General features: G+C 45.3%; 1 protein-coding gene across 1 annotated transcript; it reads right to left on the bottom strand.

Moving 5' to 3' along the window:
• Positions 1–1175: 1175 nt before the first annotated feature.
• Positions 1176–18832, bottom strand: ZNF625 (zinc finger protein 625). The gene is made up of 4 exons (XM_037992317.2): positions 18428–18832; positions 6246–6372; positions 5981–6041; positions 1176–4858 (listed from the first exon to the last, which is right to left on the bottom strand). Exons 1-4 carry the CDS (start codon positions 18785–18787, stop codon positions 3928–3930), a joined length of 1479 nt encoding a protein of 492 aa, XP_037848245.2. The 5' UTR covers positions 18788–18832; the 3' UTR covers positions 1176–3927.
• Positions 18833–19801: the final 969 nt, after the last annotated feature.

Raw genomic sequence — 19801 nt, 5'->3', positions numbered from 1 at the left:
CGGCTGCCCAGGAAGCATCCAGGAGAGCTCCACTTCCCTCCTTGGCAGGATCCATACTGGCCTCAGCGTCCACTCCCTGGCGTTGGTCTCTGCTGCCCCCTGCAGGCTATTCACCTGCTTCTCACATCACCAGTTTCCATGAGACAAACATCCTCAACCCCACTGCGAGAATAACACAGGAGCAGAGCCCTCCTCCGGTGTGTATGTATAAAGTCGAGAAGGAAGCGTCTAAGATTATTTAACTGCATGACAGTGAGGCAGTAGTGGCCGGGCGCTGTGGCTCAAGCCTGTAATCCCAGCACTTTGGGAGGCCGAGGTGGGTGGATCACCTGAGATCAGGAGTTGGAGACCAGCGTGGCCAACATGGTGAAATCCCATTTCTACTAAAAATACAAAAATTAGCCGGGTGTGGTAGTGTACACCTGTAATCCCAGCTACTTGGGAGGCTGAGGCATTAGAATCGTTTGCATCAAAGAGGCTGTGGTTCCAGTGAGCCGAGATTGCACCACTGCACTCCAGCCTGGGCAATGCAGCGAGACTCCGTCTCAGAACAAAACAAAAAAACATACGAATGTTTAGTCATGTTACTTATTTCTGGTTTCCAGCCTGACTTTATAACATTCCTGACTCTGGGACTCTGTGCTCTCCAGAAATATGCTTTGAAGAAAAAACAAGATAGAGCACAGGGCGCACTTGTCTCTTATAAACTGTAAACCAAAATACTGCATAGCAGCCGTCTGTCAGAACTGCTTCCAGGCTATTGTCCTCAGTCAATCCTAAATCAAACTCACTTTCTTTAACAAATTTAATTTTTTTTCTTCAGTCAACATGAGTAATCTAAAACACATAGACAGAAGAATCTCTTTATTATCATCTTTCTACCAAGTCAACATCAGGCATTAAAAAAATGTGAAACAGTGAAAACCATCCTTCTCTGATTCATCATAGACCCAGAATCTGCCGGTCACCAACACCTATTTTCATTTTCTCTAGTACAGCCAACTTTTATCAGAGAGATATCATAGAGGCATATTTAAGAGAGTATGATATTTTGTGTTTTATGAATTTTAGAGTTGGTTTTTTTGTTTTGAACTTTTGTTCGCATTTTCTTTTGGCTGAATTTCTTTGTCTCTTAAGTTTATGTTTCTTCTGGGGTATCTTTTTCTTCCATGCAGCCTCCTCTTCTGCTTTTGGAACAGTGTGTTTCTTTTCACTAAGCATCATCTGGATGTGGCAGGGGAATTTGTGGATGGGTTCATCTGCCCATGAGTTCTGGTAAGTCAGGTAGTACATTATGGGTGCCTTGTTCCCTGGATGTGCTCAACAACCAGGGAATCTACATCTATACCCTTAAGTCCAGCATAACTCTGCACTTGTAAGCAAATTTCAGTACCTTTTTTGGACAACTGATGGTGAGTTCAACCCCAGTGTTTGTCTTGGGTACAGCTACCAACTCCATTTTCTAAGACTGAAATGGTATACATAATTTCTGTAAAAGAAAATATTTCAGATACTTGGTGGCTTTTCATATAAGCATACCTGTGATGGCCTGAGCACCTTCACAGTTCTTACAGTGAACATGAGGGTTTCATCCTTCTAACATGCATGAGTTTGTGGGATTTTCTGGGTCATAGCGAATAATGTTCACAGATCAATTTAGGCCACACAAGAGGACAGGTTTTCTTTGGTCTTTAAAAGGAGCTGATTAAAGGAAAAAAAAAAAAAAGTGGAAGCCAGGCACGCAGCTGGCACCTGTAGTGATAGCTACTTGGCAGGCTGAGGTAGGATTGTTGAGCCCAGGAATATGAAGCTCTAGTGCACTAAGTTCACACCTGTGAATACCACTGCACCCCAGCCGGGTCCACACAGCAAGACCAAGTCTCTAAAAAAAATTAAATAAAAGAAAAAAGAAAAATGTTTGTCATTAGAAAAAAAGGTTTTGATTTATGACATTCATTAAAGAAAAAAGTACTTTGAAAAGAGATTAGGGCCAGGCGTGGTGGCTCATGCTTATAATCCCAGCACTTTGGGAGCCTGAGGCGGGCATATCATGAGGTCAAGAGTTCGAGACCATCCTGGCCAACATGGTGAAACCTCATCTCTACTAAAAATACTAAAATTAGCTGGTGGCACATGCCTGTAGTGCCAGCTACTCAGGAGGCTGAGGCAGGAGAATCGCTTGAACCTGGGAGGTGGAGGTTGCAGTGAGCCAAGATTGGGCCACTGCACTCCAGCCTGGCCACAGAGCAAGACTCTGTCTCAAAAACAAGAAAAGAAAAAAAAAAAAAAGAGAGAGAGAGAGAATTAGGCCTGGCGCAGTAGCTCACACCTATAATCCCAGCACTTGGGAGGCCGAGGCAGATGGATCACTTGAGGTCAGGAGTTCAAGACCAGCTTGGCCAACATGGAGAAACCCATCTCTACTAAAAATACAAAAATGACCAGGCACAGTGGCTCACGCCTATAATCCCAGCACTTTGGGAGGTCAAGGCAGGTGGATCACCTGAGGTCAGAAGTTCAAGACCAGCCTGGTCAACATGGTGAAACCCTGTCTCTACTAAAAATACAAAAATTAGCAGGATGTGGTGGCACACGCCTATAGTCCCAGCTACTCAGGAAGCTGAGACACCAGAATCACTTGAAACCGGGAGGTGGGGGCTGCAGTGAGCCGAGAGCATACCACTGCATTCCAGCCTGGAGTGAGACTGTGTCTCAAAAAAAAAAAAAAAAAAAGATTAGAAGGCGGGAAAAAGATTAGAAGGCTGGGTGCAGTGGCTCACACCTGTAATCCCAGCACTTTGGGAGACCCTGATGTGGATCACTTGAGGTCAAGAGTTTAAGACCAGCCTGACCAACATGATGAAATCCTGTCTCTACTAAAAATATAAAAAATTAGCCTGGCGTGGTGGTGGGTGCCCGTAATCCCAACTACCTGGGAAGCCAGGAGGTGGAAGTTGCACTGAGCCGAGATCACACCACCACACTCCAGCCTGGGCAACAGAGTGATACTCTGTCTCAAAAAAAAAAAAAACAAAAAACAAAAAACAAAAAAAAACGAGGTTAGAGGCTGGGCATCGTGGCTCATGCCTGTAAAGCCAGCTACTCGGGAGGCAGAGGTTGTGGTGGGCTGAGAATGTGCCACTGCACTCCAGCCTGGGTGACAGAACCAGACTCCATCTCAAAAAAAAAAAAAAAAAAAAAAAGAAAACTCATGAGAAGGAATGGCATAAAATACGTAGTGTACACAATAGCCAAACATTTATTATAGGATATTTTTGAATAGGAACTTTAGCCTTTTGTTTTGATAAAGGTCTTTCTGAGGCAGTGAGTCTGACAATGACACTTCTGTTATCCCTTCAGTGAGTTTCTTAAAATGAGGGTGTCACCCAGGCTGGAGTGCAGTGGCGCAATCTTAGCTCACTGCAACCTCTGCCTCCTGTGTTCAAGTGATTCTCATGCCTCAGCCTCCTGAGTAGCTGGGACTACAGGCGCGTGCCACCACACCTGGCTAATTTTTGTATTTTTTAGTAGAGATGGGGTTTCACCATATTGGCCAGGCTGGTCTCAAACTCCTGACCTCGTGGTCTGCCCGCCTCGGCCTCCCAAAGTGCTGGGATTATAGGCTTGAGCCACTGTGCCAGCCAAACCTTATATATTTTTGTATGACAGAACTGTCTTAAGGTCTTACTGGAGGTGTGTCTCTTTTAAGAGTTATTTCCAACTCTGTGTCCTAGGTCTCTGAGTGAGGCCTCAGCTAAACTACCCCAAAAACTTTTTGCTCCTGGGCTACTGGCATTTATTTCTGAATGCTGTCAGATGACAGTGACTGCAGAAGCTTCAGAATAATTTTGCGATGGTTCCCATGATTTGAGGGAAACACATTTTTACCATGATTGGATTCAGTAGCTTCAAGGAATCTTATGTGAATTAAGCGATCTTCTCGCCTTGGCCTTTCAAAGTGTTGGAACTGCAGGGTTTTTCTCCAGTGTGAGTCCTTTCATGGATTTTAAGGCTCGAGGCACATCCAAAGGCTTTCCCACATTGTTTACATGCATAGGGTTTCTCTCCAGTGTGAGTCCTTCCATGTGTTCGAAGGTGTGAGGCAGATCTGAAGGCTTTCCCACATTGCTTACATTCATAGGGCTTCTCTCCAGTGTGAGTCCTTTCATGATATCGAACGGAATTGAAAGAAACAAACGCTTTCCCACACTGTTTACATTCATATGGCTTCTCCCCAGTGTGAGTTATTTTATGTGCATGGAGGCATGTGGAACTGTGGAATGCTTTACCACATTCACTGCATTCATAAGGCTTCTCCCCAGTGTGAGTTCTTTCATGTATTCGAAGGCTACCAGAATGACTAAAGGCTTTCCCACACTGTTTACATTCATATGGTTTCTCTCCAGTGTGAGTTCGTTTATGGATAAGATACAAACTGAGACACATCAAGGCTTTCCCACAAAAGTTACATTTATAGGGTCCATCTCCACTGTGCATTATCCTGTGTCTTCGAATGCTTGAACGGGAAATAAAGCTTTTTCCACATTCCGCACAATCATAAGGTTTCCCTCCAGTGTGAGCCCATTCATGTGTTCGAAAGTAGGGGAGATCACTGAAGGCTTTCTTACAGTATGTACATTTATATGGCTTCTGTCCATATTCCTGATACTCATATGTCTTGTGTCCAGTGTCAGCTCTGTGGTGCCTATTAAGGGATGCATGACCCATGCTGACTTCTCCACGTGATTTTACTCGAGGAGGAGTTTTCTTCTTCAGTGTATCATCTGGAACCTGGGTCAAAATTTCTCCATGCTGATGATCTTTTTTACTTTCCAAGAGTCTCTCTCCCATAAGACCTCTGTGAACAATGAGAAGTATATCATAATGGGTTTCTTTATCACTGATTTGATATTCATTAACAAGTCATTGCACTTGCATTTCTAACACTGTCCAGCAATGTGTAGGTTTTCTGCCCTGTCTGAACATGAACAGACCACATGCTCTACAAGACGGCCCAGCTATACCTGTTATCGAGAAAGACAATATTGATATAGGGCTTCTTAGTACTTTTTAAAACAATTTTGATATAGGGTCTCACTCTGTTATCCAGGCTGGAGTGCGGTTGTGAGATCTCCGCTCACTGTAACCTCCATCTCCCTATCTGAAGCCATCCTGCCACTTCAGCCTCCTGATTAGCTGAGGCTACAAGCATCATACACCATCATGCCTGGCTAGTTTTTGAATATTTGCTAGAGATGGAGTTTTGTCACATTTCCCTGACTGGTCTCAAACTCCTAGACTCAAGCAATCCGCCCACCTCGGCCTCTTAAAGTGTTAGGATGACAGGCATGCACCTGGGCGCCGCCAACACTATTTTCAGGTAAACTCTTTTACAAGTACTAACCGTCTTTGTCAATTTTATTGCTTCTGAGTCAGGGTCTTGCCCTTTAACCCAGGCTAGAGTGTAATGGTGCTATCATGGCCGAGTGTAGCCTCAAACTCTTTAGCTCAAGCAGTCTCTGACCTGAACCTCCCAAAGGGCTGGCTTGAGCCATGATGTTCAGCCTGTGTCACACTTAAATATATGTTTTTAGAGAATATTTTTTTGAGACGGAGTCTCGCTCAGTTGCCCCGGATGGAGTGCAGTGGCGCAATCTCGGCTCACTGCAAGCTCCGCCTCCCAGGTTCATGCCATTCTCCTGCCTCAGCCTCCAAGTAACTGGGACTACAGGTGCCCGCCACCACGCCCGGCTAATTTTTTTGTATTTTTAGTAGAGACGGGGTTTCACCATGTTAGCCAGGATGGTCTTGATCTCCTGACCTTGTGATCCACCCGTCTCACCCTCCCAAAGTGCTGGGATTACAGGCGTGAGCCACCGTGCCCAGCCTTGGCTTATTTCTTGTTTGCTTCTTTTTAACATTTTCTTCCATTCTATGATTGTCTAGAGAGACACTGCTTTCTCTTGTAAGTGTGAATTACCTTAGGTTTCTCCTGGGATTTTTGTACTCATCTTCAATTTTCTGATCTTTCCATTTTTTTCCTAAAATACAGAACCAGAAAAATAGTCCTGAATTAGTAAAATTATGAAAAAAGTACTAGATTCTAAGTTCGTGGTACACTGCAGCCTTGTCACATTTATTCATATTCCTATTCCCTGTCCACACTCCAAATCACTCAACACTACTGACAAGCTAGAAACACTTGTTCTCTAATTCACTGAGGAAAGTAATATTGTTATCCTTACCTACAGAAGCTAGGTTCCTGAAGGTTTCCTGCATCACATCTCTGTAGAGATTCTTCTGGGAAGGATCCAGCAAAGCCCACTCATCCTGGGTGAAGTTCACATCTACATCCTCAAAGGCCACTGAATCCTGAAACATTCCACATGTGTAAAGAAACATGGGTGAGACTGACAGCACTGGGTTCCTATACTCTATTCCTACAAAGTTCCCATGGTGCTATGGACTCTAAACATTTATTCCATGATTTAGTCATCAGACTTTTTACTCTATCAACACTCACTCTCTTCCATAAAGAAATTCTTTTTTAAAAATTATTATTATTTTTTGCACAGAGTCTCACTCTGTCATCCAGGCTGGAGTGCAGTGGCATGATCTTGGCTCATTGCAACTTCCGCCTCACGGGTTCAAGTGATTCTCATACTTCAGCCTCCCAAGTAGCTGCAATTACAGGTGCCTGCCACCATGCCCAGCTAATTTTTGTATTTTTAGTAGAGACAGGGTTTCACCATGTTGGACAGACTGGTCTCGAACTCCTGACCACAAGTGATCCGCCAGCCTCGGCCTCCCAAAGTGCTGGGATTATAGATATGAGCCACCATGTCTGGCAGAGTCCCTACCAATCTGACTGATAAGAGTTGTAACTAACTAAAACAAAAAATCAAGAGCAGAAACCTTTCTTGGAAACTGTGCTTGGGTAGAAAAGCCTGAATTACAATTGATGAATTACTGAAGGTTGAACGGGAACAAGATTGAGAGGCAAAAACTCCAGGGTGTCCAGTCTCAACAAAAAGGCAAATATTTATCTTTTTTTTTGGGCAAATATTTATCAAATGTAAAAACTTTTGTGTGAAATGGTGTGAGAGTGTCCGGGTGCAGTAGCTCACGCCTGTAATCCCAGCACTTTGAGAGGCTGAGGCAGGCAGATCACAAGGTCAGGAGTTTGAGACTACCCTGGCCAACACAGTGAAACCCTGTATCTACTGAAAATACAAAAATTAGCTAGGCATGGTGGTAGACGCCTGTAATCCAGCTACTCAGGAGGCTGAGGCAGGAGAATCACTTGAACTTGGGAGGTGGAGGTTGCAGTGAGCCGAGATGGTGCCACTGCATTCTAGCCTGGGTGACAGAACTAGACTCTGTCTCAAAAACAAAATAAATAAATAAATAAAAAGAAATGGTGTGAGAGAACACCATCAAGAGAAAATGAACCCCATGTGCTCTGTCCAAAGGATGGTAAATGGCTCAGCCCCTATGGAATCGTATGATGGTACCTGAAAAAATAATATAATTACCATATCTTTTTTTTTTTTTTTTTTTGAGATGGTGTCTCACTCTGTCACCCAGACTGGAGTGCAGTGGCGCAATCTCGGCTCACTGCAACCTCAGCCTCCCAGGTTCAAGCAATTCTGTGCCTCAGCCTCCTGGGTGGCTGGGATTACAGGTGTCCGCCACCACGCCTGGTTAATTTTTGTTTTTTTTTTTTAGTAGAGATGGGGTTTCACCATCTTGGCCAGGCTGGTTTTGAACTCCTGACCTCGTGATCCACCCGTCTCGGCCTCCCAAAGTGTTGGGATTACAAGCGTGAGCCAATGCACCCAGCCAAAATTAACATATCTTTCAGCAACCCACTTTTCTGTCTACTTATTTTCAATTAAAAAAAAAAAATTGAAATCCAGATCTTGAAGACACATTTGAAAATTACTGTTAATAATAGCCAACTTTGGGAGGCCAAGGCGAGTGGATCACGAGGTCCGGAGATCGAGACCATCCTGGACAACATAGTGAAACCCCGTCTCTTCTAAAAATACAAAAATTAGCTGGTGTGGTGGCGGTGGCATATGCCTGTAATCCCAGCTACTCGAGAGGCTGAGGCACGAGAATTGCTTGAACAAGGGAGTCGGAGGTTGCAGTGAGCTGAGATTGCACCACTACACTCCAGGCTGGCGACAGAGCAAGACTTGGTCTCAAAAAAAAAAAACCCAAGAGCTGCATCAATCCACTTGTCCATTCATTGATGGCTGAATGCATAACAAAAATGTGGTGTGTGTGTGTGTATATATATATATGTGTGTGTGTATATATATATGCGCAATGGAATATTATTTAATCTTTGAAAATAACAACCTATCCCTTGTTACAACAAGCATGAAAATTCAGGATGCTATGCTAACAGCCAAGGTACTCACAAAAAGAAAAGTACAGTATGATTCACTTAGACAAGTTATGTAGAGTTGTCTAACTAAATCAACTGTACAGTTAAAATTGTATAAGCTGGTAAAATTTAAGTTTTTTACTTTATAATAATTTAAATTAATAAAATACTGTGCCAAGTAAAAACCTAATTGATTAAAAGATGGGCAAAATATTTCAATGACATTTCTCAAAGATACATACAAGTGACAAGTAAGCACATGAAAAAGGGTTCAACATCAGGAATCATTCGGCATTAGTATTTTCTTTATTTTATTTTATTTTTTCAGATGGAATTTCACTCTTGTTGCCCAGACTGGAGTGCAATGGCGCGCTCTCGGCTCATTGCAACCTCTGCCTCCCGGCTTCAAGCGATTCTCCTGCCTAAGCCTCCTAAGTAGCTGGGATTACAGGCACGCGCCACCATGCCTGACTAATTTTGTATTTTTAGTAGAGATGGGGTTTCTCCAAGTTGGTTAGGCTGGACTTGAACTCCCGACCTCAGGTGATCCACCTGCCTTGGCCTCCCAAAGTGCTGGGATTACAGGTGTGAGCCACCGCACCCTGCCTGGCCTAAGTATTTTACACAACAAAGTTTCAGGTGTTTTTTTTTTTTTTTTTTTTTTTTAATTTTGAGACGGAGTCTTGCTCTGTTGCCCAGGCTGGAGTACAGTGGTGCGGTCTCAGCTCACTGTAAGCTCCGCCTCCTCGGTGCATGCCATTCTCCTGCCTCAGCCTCCCGAGTAGCTGGGACTACAGGCGCCCGCCACCACGCCTGGCTAGTTTTTTTGTATTTTTTGGTAGAGACGGGGTTTCACCGTGTTAGCTAGGATGGTCTCGATCTCCTGACCTCATGATCTGCCCGTCTCGGCCTCCCAAAGTGCTGGGATTACAGGCTTGAGCCACCGCGCCCGGCCTTCAGGTGGTTACTGAGTGCTTTCCTCTCATGAAAAGTATTCATAAACAAAAGAGAAAAGTTTCCAATGCAATCATTGATGGATCTGTGGAAAAATGAAAAACAAAATACTACAGCTCTTTCAAATGTATCACGGTGGACACACTGATGAAGATGTCGATTAGAGAGGGGAAGTGGGTGCTTTGGAATGCGGGAAAGGAATCAGAAATTTAAGGATTTGTTGTCATCCCCATGAAAAGGTAGCTGTGGGGGTCTCAAGGACTCTCTCTCTGATAAGGCTTTGACCTTGTCCTATAAAGCCCAGTTATAGCGAAGACCCTTCTAAGGGAGTTCAGAGAATCCCCACCCCGGCCCCTCCAAACTTGATACCCAATGAAGTTCTGTTACCCTTCTTCATGAAAACTCATCCACTTTCTCTTCTGTAACCCTTGATACCTCACCAAGTTCCATCCTCTCCCTCATTTTACCCTTGAGCTCTAGGTTCAATACTGTTGTTGCTGCATGCAAGGCTGAGGTCAGTCTCTCTCCCATATCACATTTTTCATGTCCTGAATAAAGCCTTCTTTGGCATCACAACTGTCCTGAATAAAGCCTTCTTTGACATTTTTAACATGATTTCAGTACAGTCTCTTTTTACAAGAGACAGGGACTCAGACCTGAAACCCTGCTTCACAAGTCTGGAATGAATAGGGGATAATATGCTGTCTCCCTGTGGGAAGGAAGGAGGGTGTCCTGAGAGTATCTCCCACTCACAAATCCAAAACTCTGGGTCAGACTTCTCTCCTCATGACCACTCCTTGTTGTCACTCCATAAACTGGGTGAGATGGGAGACTGTGGATACACAATTACCCAGACAGTGTTCCATGGTGGAGCTCACCTCCTGCAGTGATGGGACACAGTGCCTGGGAGTCCTGTCTGCCAATTCAGCCCTAACCTTGTGTCATAAAGGAGACTGGGGTTCCAACTGATACAGATATATGTGAGGACCAGGTGTAGACTTTTCAAGTTTTTCTTCCATTTGGTGAATACTCTTTGCAATTTCTTTTTTCTTCTTCTTCTTTTTTTTTTTTTAAGAAAAGCCTATAGCAAGCAGTATTCTCATACATTCTACAAACCATGCAGTAACCAGGCTTGAATCTGCTCAGCTGCTAAGATCAGCTGCCTTCTGAGTGGCAAGACCCGATACTCTTGTATTTCTTTTTTTTTTTTTTGAGGCGGAGTCTTGCTCTGTCGCCCAGGCTGGAGTGCAGTGGCACTATCTCGGCTCACTGCAAGCTCCGCCTCCTGGGTTCACGCCATTCTTCTGCCTCAGCCTCCCGAGTAGCAGGGACTACAGGCGCCTGCCACCACGCCCGGCTAATTTTTTTGTATTTTTAGTAGAGATGGGGTTTCACCGTGTTAGCCAGGATGGTCTCAATCTCCTGACCTCGTGATCCACCCATCTCGGCCTCCCAAAGTGCTGGGATTACAGGCTTGAGCCACCGCGCCCGGCCTACTCTTGTATTTCTTTATTTTATTTTTTTAAAATTTTCTGAGACAGCCGGGCGTGGTGGCTCACGCCTGTAATCCCAGCACTTTGGGAGGCCGAGGCGGGCGGATCACAAGGTCAGGAGATCGAGACCACGGTGAAACCCTGTCTCTACTAAAAATACAAAAAATTAACTGGGCGTGGTGGCGGGCGCCTGTAGTCCCAGCTACTCAGGAGGCTGAGGCAGGAGAATGGCGTGAACCCGGGAGGCGGAGCTTGCAGTGAGCTGAGATCGCGCCACTGCACTCCAGCCTGGGTGACAGAGCGAGACTCCATCTCAAAAAAAAAAAAAAAAAAAAAAAAAAAATTTCTGAGACAGAGTCTCACTCCGTCATCCAGGCTGGAGTGCAGTAGTGCAATCACAGCTCACTTCAGACTCAACCTCCGGGGTCAAGCAATCCTCCCACCACAGCCTTCTGAGTACCTGGGCTCACTGGAGCATGCCATCACACCTGGGTTATTTTTTTTATTTTTTGTAGAGACACGGTCTCACTATGTTTCCCAGGTTGGTCTTAAACTCCTGGGCTCAAGAGATCCCCTTACCTCAGCCTTCTAAGTTCTGGGATTCCAAATGTGAGCCACTAACCTTGACCATACTCCTGTATTTCTTCATTGTGTCTTTCAAAACGGAAAAGCTTAAATTTTAATGTAGTCAAAATTACATACTTTTTCTTTGTTCCTAGTGTTTCTCTTGTCATATTATAGAATCTTCTTCCTAAACCTAAGATCATGAATATTTTTGGGTGGCACATTCTGTAGCAACAAGAGGGTGAGGTTCTCCTTTGTGCCCAGAGGAGGTTGAGACTGGTGTATTCTGCAGGTTAATAAGGAAATGAAACTCACTATGCTATGGAGGATAAATGTATATAAGTTTACACTTAACTATATAATGCTATATAGTCTAATATTATTTATATGTGGCACTTATATATCATATACATGTTATATGTAATATTTACCAATTACCTACCATAACTAAACTATATATTATATATAAATGCAGCATATGTACATGTATATGTGTATATATACACACACGCACTATATCCTATACTAGATAATGTGAGATTCTATTAAAATACTGTACATGAATATCTCCTTTAAATTTCAACAGAAAACACCTCACCAACATATTGGAAAAGAGAATCCCCGTAACACATATCATACCCTGTGACAAAGTGGCATTCAATTCAGGAAAGCAATGCTGCTCTCACCTCTGAAAATCCATTCATGCAATACACCATAATAGTATAGGATCAACAGCAAACAACACAAGAACATCCTAATAGATGCAGAAAAAGCATATGATAAACCTCAACATCTCTTCATGATAAAAACACTCGGCCAGGTGCAGTGGCTCACACCTGTAATCCCAGCACTTTGGAACGCCAAGGCGGGAGGATCACAAAGTCAAGAGTTCAAGACCAGCCTAGCCAGCACGGTGAAACCCCATCTCTATTAAAAATACAAAAAATTAGCCAGGCGTGGTGGCATGCGCCTGTAATCCTAGCTACCTGGCAGGCTGAGGTAGGAGAATCACTTGAACCCAGGAGGCGGAGGTTGCAGCGGGCCAAGATCACACCATTGTAAACCCCAGCCTGGGTGACAGAGCGAGACTCAGTCCTAAACAAACAAACAAAAAAAACTCAATAAACTAATAATACAAAGTAACTTCCTTAACCTACCATAAGGTATATATAAAAAATGCAAAACTGCCCTCATTCATGATGGTGAAGGACTAACTGCTTTCTCCCAAAGACAAGACACAGACAAGGATGTTTGCTCTCATGCCTTCTACTCAGCTTGGGAAAGGAGATGCTATTAGGCCAACCAGGTCAGAAAATAAAAGACTAGGCCGGACACAGTGGCTCATGCCTGTAATCCCAGCACTTTGGGAGGCGAGGCAGGTGGATCACGAGGTCAGGAGTTCAAGACCAGTCTGGCCAAGATGGTGAAACCCCGTCTTTACTAAAAATACAAAAATTAGCCGGGCGCGGTGGCAGGCACCTGTAATCCCAGCTATTTGGAAGGCTGAGGCAGGAGAATCGCTTGAATCTGGGGGGTGGAAGTTACAGTGAGCCTAGATTGCACCACTGCACTCCAGCCTGGGTGACAGAGTAAGACTGCATCTCAAAAAAAAAAAAAAGAAAAGAAAAGTTTTCCAGATTTATAGTAAATACACATGCACGGCCGGGTGAGGTAGTTTATGCTTGTAATCCCGGCGCTTTGGGAAGCCAAGGCGGGTGGATCACCTGAGGTCAGGAGTTCAAGACCAGCCTGGCCAATATGACAAAACCCCGTCTCTACTAAAAATACAAAAATTAGCCGGGCATGGTGGCTCAGGTCTATAATTCCAGCTACTTGGGAGACTGAGGCAGGAGAATCGCTTGAACCCGGGAGGCGGAGGTTGCAGTGAGCTGAGATTGTGCCAGTGCACTCCAGCCTGGGCGACAAAGCGAGTCTCTATGTCAAAAAAAAAAAAAAGAAAAAAATACATGCAGTGATTCTGGCAGGCATATAGACTTTGTCACTGCCCATACCGGTGTACAAACTGAGGCAGAAATACAAAAAGGCAAAAGACTTATCTTAGTTTTATATTTCTATAAAGAAATACTTGTGGCTGGATAATATGTAAAGAAAAATTTATTTGGCTCATGGCTCTACAGGCTGTCCAGGAAGCATGGCATTAGTGTTTGCCTGTGTTTAGGTGAGGGCCTCAGGAAGCTTTTACTCATGGAATGCAAGAGGAGTTAGGGTATCACATGTAAAAGAGGGAACAAAGGGTGGAGCAGATGTCATGGTATTTTTTTTTTTGAGATGGAGTCTGGCTCTGTCGCCCAGGCTGGAGTGCAGTGGCACGATCTCAGCTCACTGCAACCTCCGCCTCCCGGGTTCAAGCGATTCTCCTGCCTAAGCCTCCCGAGTAGCTGGGATTATAGGTGTCCGCCACCGCGCCAGGCTAATTTTTGTATTTTTAGAAGAGAAAGAGTTTCGCCATGTTGGCCAGGCTGGTCTCAAACTGCTGACCTCAGGTGATCCGCCTGCTTTGGCCTCCCAAAGTGCTGGGATTACAGGCATGAGCCACCATGCCCAGTCACCATTTTTTAAACAGTTGGCTCTCCTGTAAACTAGCAGAGCAAGAACTCCCTCGTTATTGTGGGATAGGCACCAAGTCATTCATGAGGGTTCCACTCTCATTGCCCAAATACCTCCCACTAGGCCTCACTTCCAGCACTGGGATCAGATTTCAACATGAGGTTTGGAGGGGTCAAATATCCAAAACATATCAAGACCCAAAATGGTCAACACAATACTTATAAACAACACCGGACAAAAAGACTTCATATAAACCTACAGTCATCAGGACAGTGTGGTATTTCGAAAGACTGCATAAATACATCACAGAACACAATGGAGAACTTATAAATAAACTCAACAAAATAAACAAATCTTTCATAAATGAGCCAAGGCAACTCAATAGATATACTACAGTCTTTTCAACAAATGGTACTGAAACACCTGGACTACGATATGCAATGAAATGAATGAGATATAGAATGTACGACTATCATAAAACTGACCCAAAATGCATCATTTACTCAAATGGAAAACGCAAAATCCACAACTTCTAGAACATAATACATGTGAAAATCAAAACAACCTTGGATTAGGCCGGGTGTGGTGGCTCACGGCTATAATCCCAGCACTTTGGGAGGCTGAGGCGGAAGGATCACAAGGTCAGGAGTTCAAGACCAGCCTGGCCAAGATGGTGAAACCCTGTCTCTACTAAAAATACAAAAATTAGCCGGGCGCGGCAGCAGGTGCCTGTAATCCCAGCTACTTGGGAGGCTGAGGCAGGAGAATCGCTGAGGCTGCAGTGAGCTGAGATCATGCCACTGTACTCCAGCCTGGGCAATAGAGTGAGCCTCTGTCTCAAAACAAAACAAAACAAAACAAAAAACAAAAAAAAGAAACAACCTTGGATTTGGTAATAAGTGTTCACATACAACACAAAAGCATGATCTGTGAATGAGAAAATTAACACATTGGTCTTCATTCAAATTAAATCTTTCTGTTTTGGGTCAGGTGCAGTGGCTCACAGCTGTAATCCACCACTTTGGGAGACTGAGGCAGGCAGATCACTTGAGCTCAGGAGTTGGACACCAGCCTGGGCAACATGGCGAAATACCCTCTCAATGAAAAAAAAAAAATTACCCATGCACAATGGTGCACCCCTGTAGTCCCAGCTACTTGTGGGGCAGAGGCAGGAGGATCGCTGGAGCCTGGGAGGTTGAGGTGGCAATGAACCAAGACTGTACCACTGCACTCCAGCCTGGGTGACAAAGTGAGATCCTGTCTCAAAAAATAGCAATAATAAATAAAAATAACAATAAAAAAGCTTTCTGTTGGAAAACCCACTTAACATAATGAAAATACAGGCTGCAGACTGGAGCAAAATATTTGCAAGACACCTATGTGATGAAGGACTGCTACTCAAAGATAGAAAGAACTTGCAAAACTCGGTAAGAAAACAACCAACCAGTCAAAAAATAGCATGCCATTAGAGAAGAGCAAATGAAAACAATGAGGCACCACTGAATTGTTGTTGGGTGGAGTGGCTAAAATCCAAACCCTGACATCACCAAATGCTGGTGAAAATGTAAAACCTATCTTGAGGTTTAAAGCAATGTGATTCTGGGTTGAATCATCTGCCTGGCAGTAGTAGCATAGCCAGCTGGATCCTTCCTGTCCCTGAGTATAGACTGGCCTTCTTTCTTACCTATATTCTTTTGTAAAATATTGAAAATGCCCGAACAGAGCCAGGAAGGCCCTCTTTTCTCTTGATCTTCATTATAGATTAACTTTCCTCTTACCTTTCTCACACAAAGACTTCATGGCCATTACAATGTCTTAAGCTGGAATGTCAGATTCGATAATGGCTCACTGCAGCATCAAACTCCTGCTGTCCAGTGATCCTCCTGCCTCAGCCTCCCTTGTAGCAGGAACTACAGGTGGGTGCAACCATGCCCATCTAATTTTTCTATTTTTCTTTTCTAGAAATGGGTCTTGTTGTATTACCAAGGCTGGTCTCCAACTCCTGGTCTCAAGCAATCATCCTGCCTCAGTCTCACAAAGCTGGGATTACAGGTTTGGGACACGACACTAGGTCAAGAGTTTAACTTTTATTTCATTTTATATATTTATTTATTTTATTATTATTATTTTTTTGAGACAGAGTCTCTCTCTGTCGCCCAGGCTGGAATGCAGTGGCGCTATCTTGGCTCACTACAAGCTCCACCTCCCGGGTTCACGTCATTCTTCTGCCTCAGCCTCCCGAATAGCTGGTACTACAGGCGCCCGCCACCACGCCCGGCTAATTTTTTGTATTTTTAGTAGAGACGGGGTTTCACTGTGTTAGCCGGGATGGTGTGGATCTCCTGACCTCGTGATCCACCCGCCTCAGCCTCCCAAAGTGCTGGGATTACAGGTGCGAGCCACTGCGCCGGGCAAGAGTTTAACTTTTAGCTCTAGGGTTCTAAGCTCATTTCCCTAGAGTCTGTATTTTCTTGAATGGCAATTCTCAGATTTTCGCTTGAATAATCTCCTTATAATAGGAATCTGATCATTTCAATTATTTAAGGGAGAAAAATCCAAATAAGGCGACTACATCAGTGTAACCAATAAAGTATTTTTTTGATTTTTATTCTAATGCACCATATAAAAGCCTATCCTTCAACCTGTAAACTAAAAATAAAAACCTAAGCTCCCCATCCCACCCCAATCAAGTCAACTGACTGGCTCTTTACCAAGAGGAGGCCCCCCAAAAACCTGAAAGTTCCCAGTTATGTCAGTAAGGGAGATCAGACACTACACACTCCCTTCTGGAGTTTAGATGCAGCAACTGACCCACATTCATGTTAAAATAGACATAAGACCTGCAAAGAGGCCGGGCACAGTGGCTCAGTCCTGTAATCCTAGCACTTCAGGAGGCGGAAGCAGGCAGATTATTTGAGGTCAGGAGTTCGAGACCAGCTTGGCCAACATGGTGAAACCCTGTCTCTACTAAAAACACAGAAATTAGTCGGGCATGGTGGTGTGCACCTATAATCGCAGGTACTTGGGAGGCTGAGGCAGAAGAATTGCTTGAACCCAGGAGGCGGAGGTTGCAGTGAGCCGAGACTGCGCCACTGCACTCCAGGCTGGGCGACAGAGTGAAGCTCTGTTTAAAAACAAAAACAAACAAAAAAACCTGCAAAGAGACACTTCGTGCCGATAAATACTAAACTGCAAGACCTAAAGCCATAAAGCCATGCAAGGCAAGGGTCAAGTCATGCCTTAGAATTCATAAAATCTAATGAAACAGATCTGTTTTTTGGCAGGGATGGAATCACATGGCAGGTAACAGACTCCCTTCACTTAAACATTCCTTCCTACCCCTTTCAAATTTTAGACACAACTTCACACTCAACCAACTGCCATCTACAGAATCCATCAACCACCTGTGCCTTCTAAGCCCCGCTTCTACGTGTCCTGCCCTTTCCACCTTCCATGCCTTGATTCATGTTTTTCCCTGCAATTCCTGTCTTACTGAAATGAATAAAACCAAACTGCCATCGAACATCCTGGGGACCACTTACTCAAGGCTACATGGGGTGGTTTCCCTTGGTGGTGTTCTCTCATATTCGGTGTAGAACATAGTTCAAGTTATTTTGCAGACTTTTGCTCTTTCCGTTATCAAACCACAAGCCATGACTGGGTGTTTCTCATTCATTTTTTCCAAACTCCTATTCTGAGAAACAAAACTCTTTAATTTTTAAGAGGCCTCAGTTTAGTTTGTTGCTGTTGTCGTTGTTTTTGTTTTGTTTTGTTTGAGACAGGGTCTCGCTCTGTTGCCCAGGCTGGAGTGCTGTGGCGCGATCTTGGCTCAATGCAGTCTCAACCTCCTCCCTCAAGCGATCCTCTCACCTCAGCTCCCCAGTAACTGGGACTACAGGTGGGCGGCACCACGCCTGGCTCATTTTTTAAAAATTTATTTTTAATAGAAACTAGGGTCTTGGTATGTTGCCCAGGCAGGTCTCGAATTTCTGGGCTGAAGCAATCCCCCCCACGGCCTCAACCTCCCAGGTGTGAGCCACTGCGCCTGGCCTTCAATTTAGTTTTTCAGGAAAAAAGGCGGGACTGGGGACCCCACAGCCCACCGCTTCTCCCACACGAACCCCACACCCGAGGCAGGATTGCCCCCATGACCCTCCCGTGGTCTCCGCACAATCTTGGGAGACGTGGGGCTACAGGCGCGGAGCTGCCCAGAGAGGGCTCCGGGGCCGGGGTCGCAGTCGCAGCGCAGGGGTGGGACAGGACGCCCGGGGTCCCAGCTGCCGGCCCAACCCCACCCTGCGGCCGAAGGGACCTAGGGCCGAGCTGCGCCAGAAGGACTCTGCTCTGCAGACCCGAAGTCGCCGCGGGGAGGCCCGGGTCCCGCCAGAGCCGGTTCGGGCCGGTTCCACCTAGCCCCTCCCCCGTCTGGGGACCCCCGGCTCCGTACACTCACCATTTCCCAGCTTCCAGGTGTCCTAGCCTCCTCTCCACGGATGTCTCTTAACAGTCCAGTCACAGCGCAGGCGACGGAGCGACAGAAGCTATGGCGGAGACACCTGGTCCCTCTCCCGGCCGGAAAATCAAGATCCCGACCTCCCTTTGGCGCAAAACGCCTGGGAGTCTGGAGAGCGGGAATGCGGCCTCCCCTTCCCCGGATGGACAGTTGGCAGGACCCCGCCCCAGCGCCCCTGATTGGATGAGGCTCCAGTCCCCGTCCCATCAGTCCTGAGTGACAGCGGAAGCCCTGGGTAACAGGGCCCTGCAGAACCGATCTGACCTGTTCCAACCTCAGATTATCTAAGCGAGGTTCCATCCTGCGCCTTGCCCTTTGGGTATTTGCATTTCAGCCAAATTTGCTCCGAATTGCTAGAGGGGGCACCGTTGTCTTCCTCACTCAACGGGCTGTCCCTCCTCCTTTGTCCTGCACAGGAAATTCCAGACTCAGAGTCCAGTGGAGGTGAAGGAAATTAAAATATTTTACGCCAAAATATATTTATTTGACAGATTGTGAAATGACTGGCTCGGCCGCAAACAAAAGTGGCCTGGCAAAGCTGCCTTTGGAGGGGAGAAATTTGCATCTGCAGAGAATCTCCACTGATGAAATCCTACCCTCTTCCCCTTTATTTCTTTCCCTTTATCCAATCTAGAAGAGCTTGTGACCGGAACACAGGCAGGGTGCGGTGTTTCACGCCTGTGATCTAGCACTTTGGGAGGCCATGGCTGGAGGATCACTTAAAGCAAAGAGTTCAAGACCAACCTGGTCAACACAGGAAGATCCCCGTTTTTATTATTTAAAAATCTTTGTGGCTGGGCACGGCGGCTCACGCCTGTAATGCCAACATTTTGGGAGGCCGAGATGGGAGGATCATGAGGTCAAGAGATCGAGACCATCCTGGCCAACATGGTGAAACCCCGTCTCTACTAAGAATACAAAAATTAGCTGGGCATAGTGGCGCGCACCTGTAATTCCAGCTACTCGAGAGGCTGAGGCAGGAGAATCGCTTGAACCCAGGAGGCCGAGGTTGCAGTGAGCCGAGATTGTGCCACTGCGCTCCAGCCTGGTGACAGAGACTGTCTCAAAAAAAAAAAAAAAGAAAAAGAAAAAGAAAAAAAGAAAAAAAAAATCTTTACTTCTATCAATTGTATGTCCCTATATAAAAGTCTTCCAAGGGGAGCCAGGTGCAGTGGCTCATACCTGTAATCCCAGCGCTTTGGACCAGCAAGGTGGGAGGATCACTTAAGGCCAGGTGTTCCAGACCAGCCTAGGCAACATAGGGAGATTGTCTCTACACAAAATTTAAGTTAGCCGGGGACAGTGGCCTGCATC

The sequence above is a fragment of the Chlorocebus sabaeus genome, chromosome 6 (assembly GCF_047675955.1).
Source record: "Chlorocebus sabaeus isolate Y175 chromosome 6, mChlSab1.0.hap1, whole genome shotgun sequence".
NCBI classification, from domain to species: Eukaryota; Metazoa; Chordata; class Mammalia; order Primates; family Cercopithecidae; genus Chlorocebus; species Chlorocebus sabaeus.
This window is presented reverse-complemented; position numbering and strand designations above follow the sequence as displayed.

What these genes read in the sequence shown, in the direction of transcription:
- ZNF625 (XM_037992317.2), bottom strand. Translation starts at nt 18,787, where the DNA reads ATGGAACCTCGCTTAGATAATCTGAGGTTGGAACAGGTCAGATCGGTT. An exon ending in CACCTGGAAGCTGGGAAATG is followed by an intron (nt 6,373 to 18,427) that starts GTGAGTGTACGG and finishes GGAATGTTTCAG; the next exon opens with GATTCAGTGGCCTTTGAGGA. An exon ending in CAGGAACCTAGCTTCTGTAG is followed by an intron (nt 6,042 to 6,245) that starts GTAAGGATAACA and finishes TCTGTATTTTAG; the next exon opens with GAAAAAAATGGAAAGATCAG.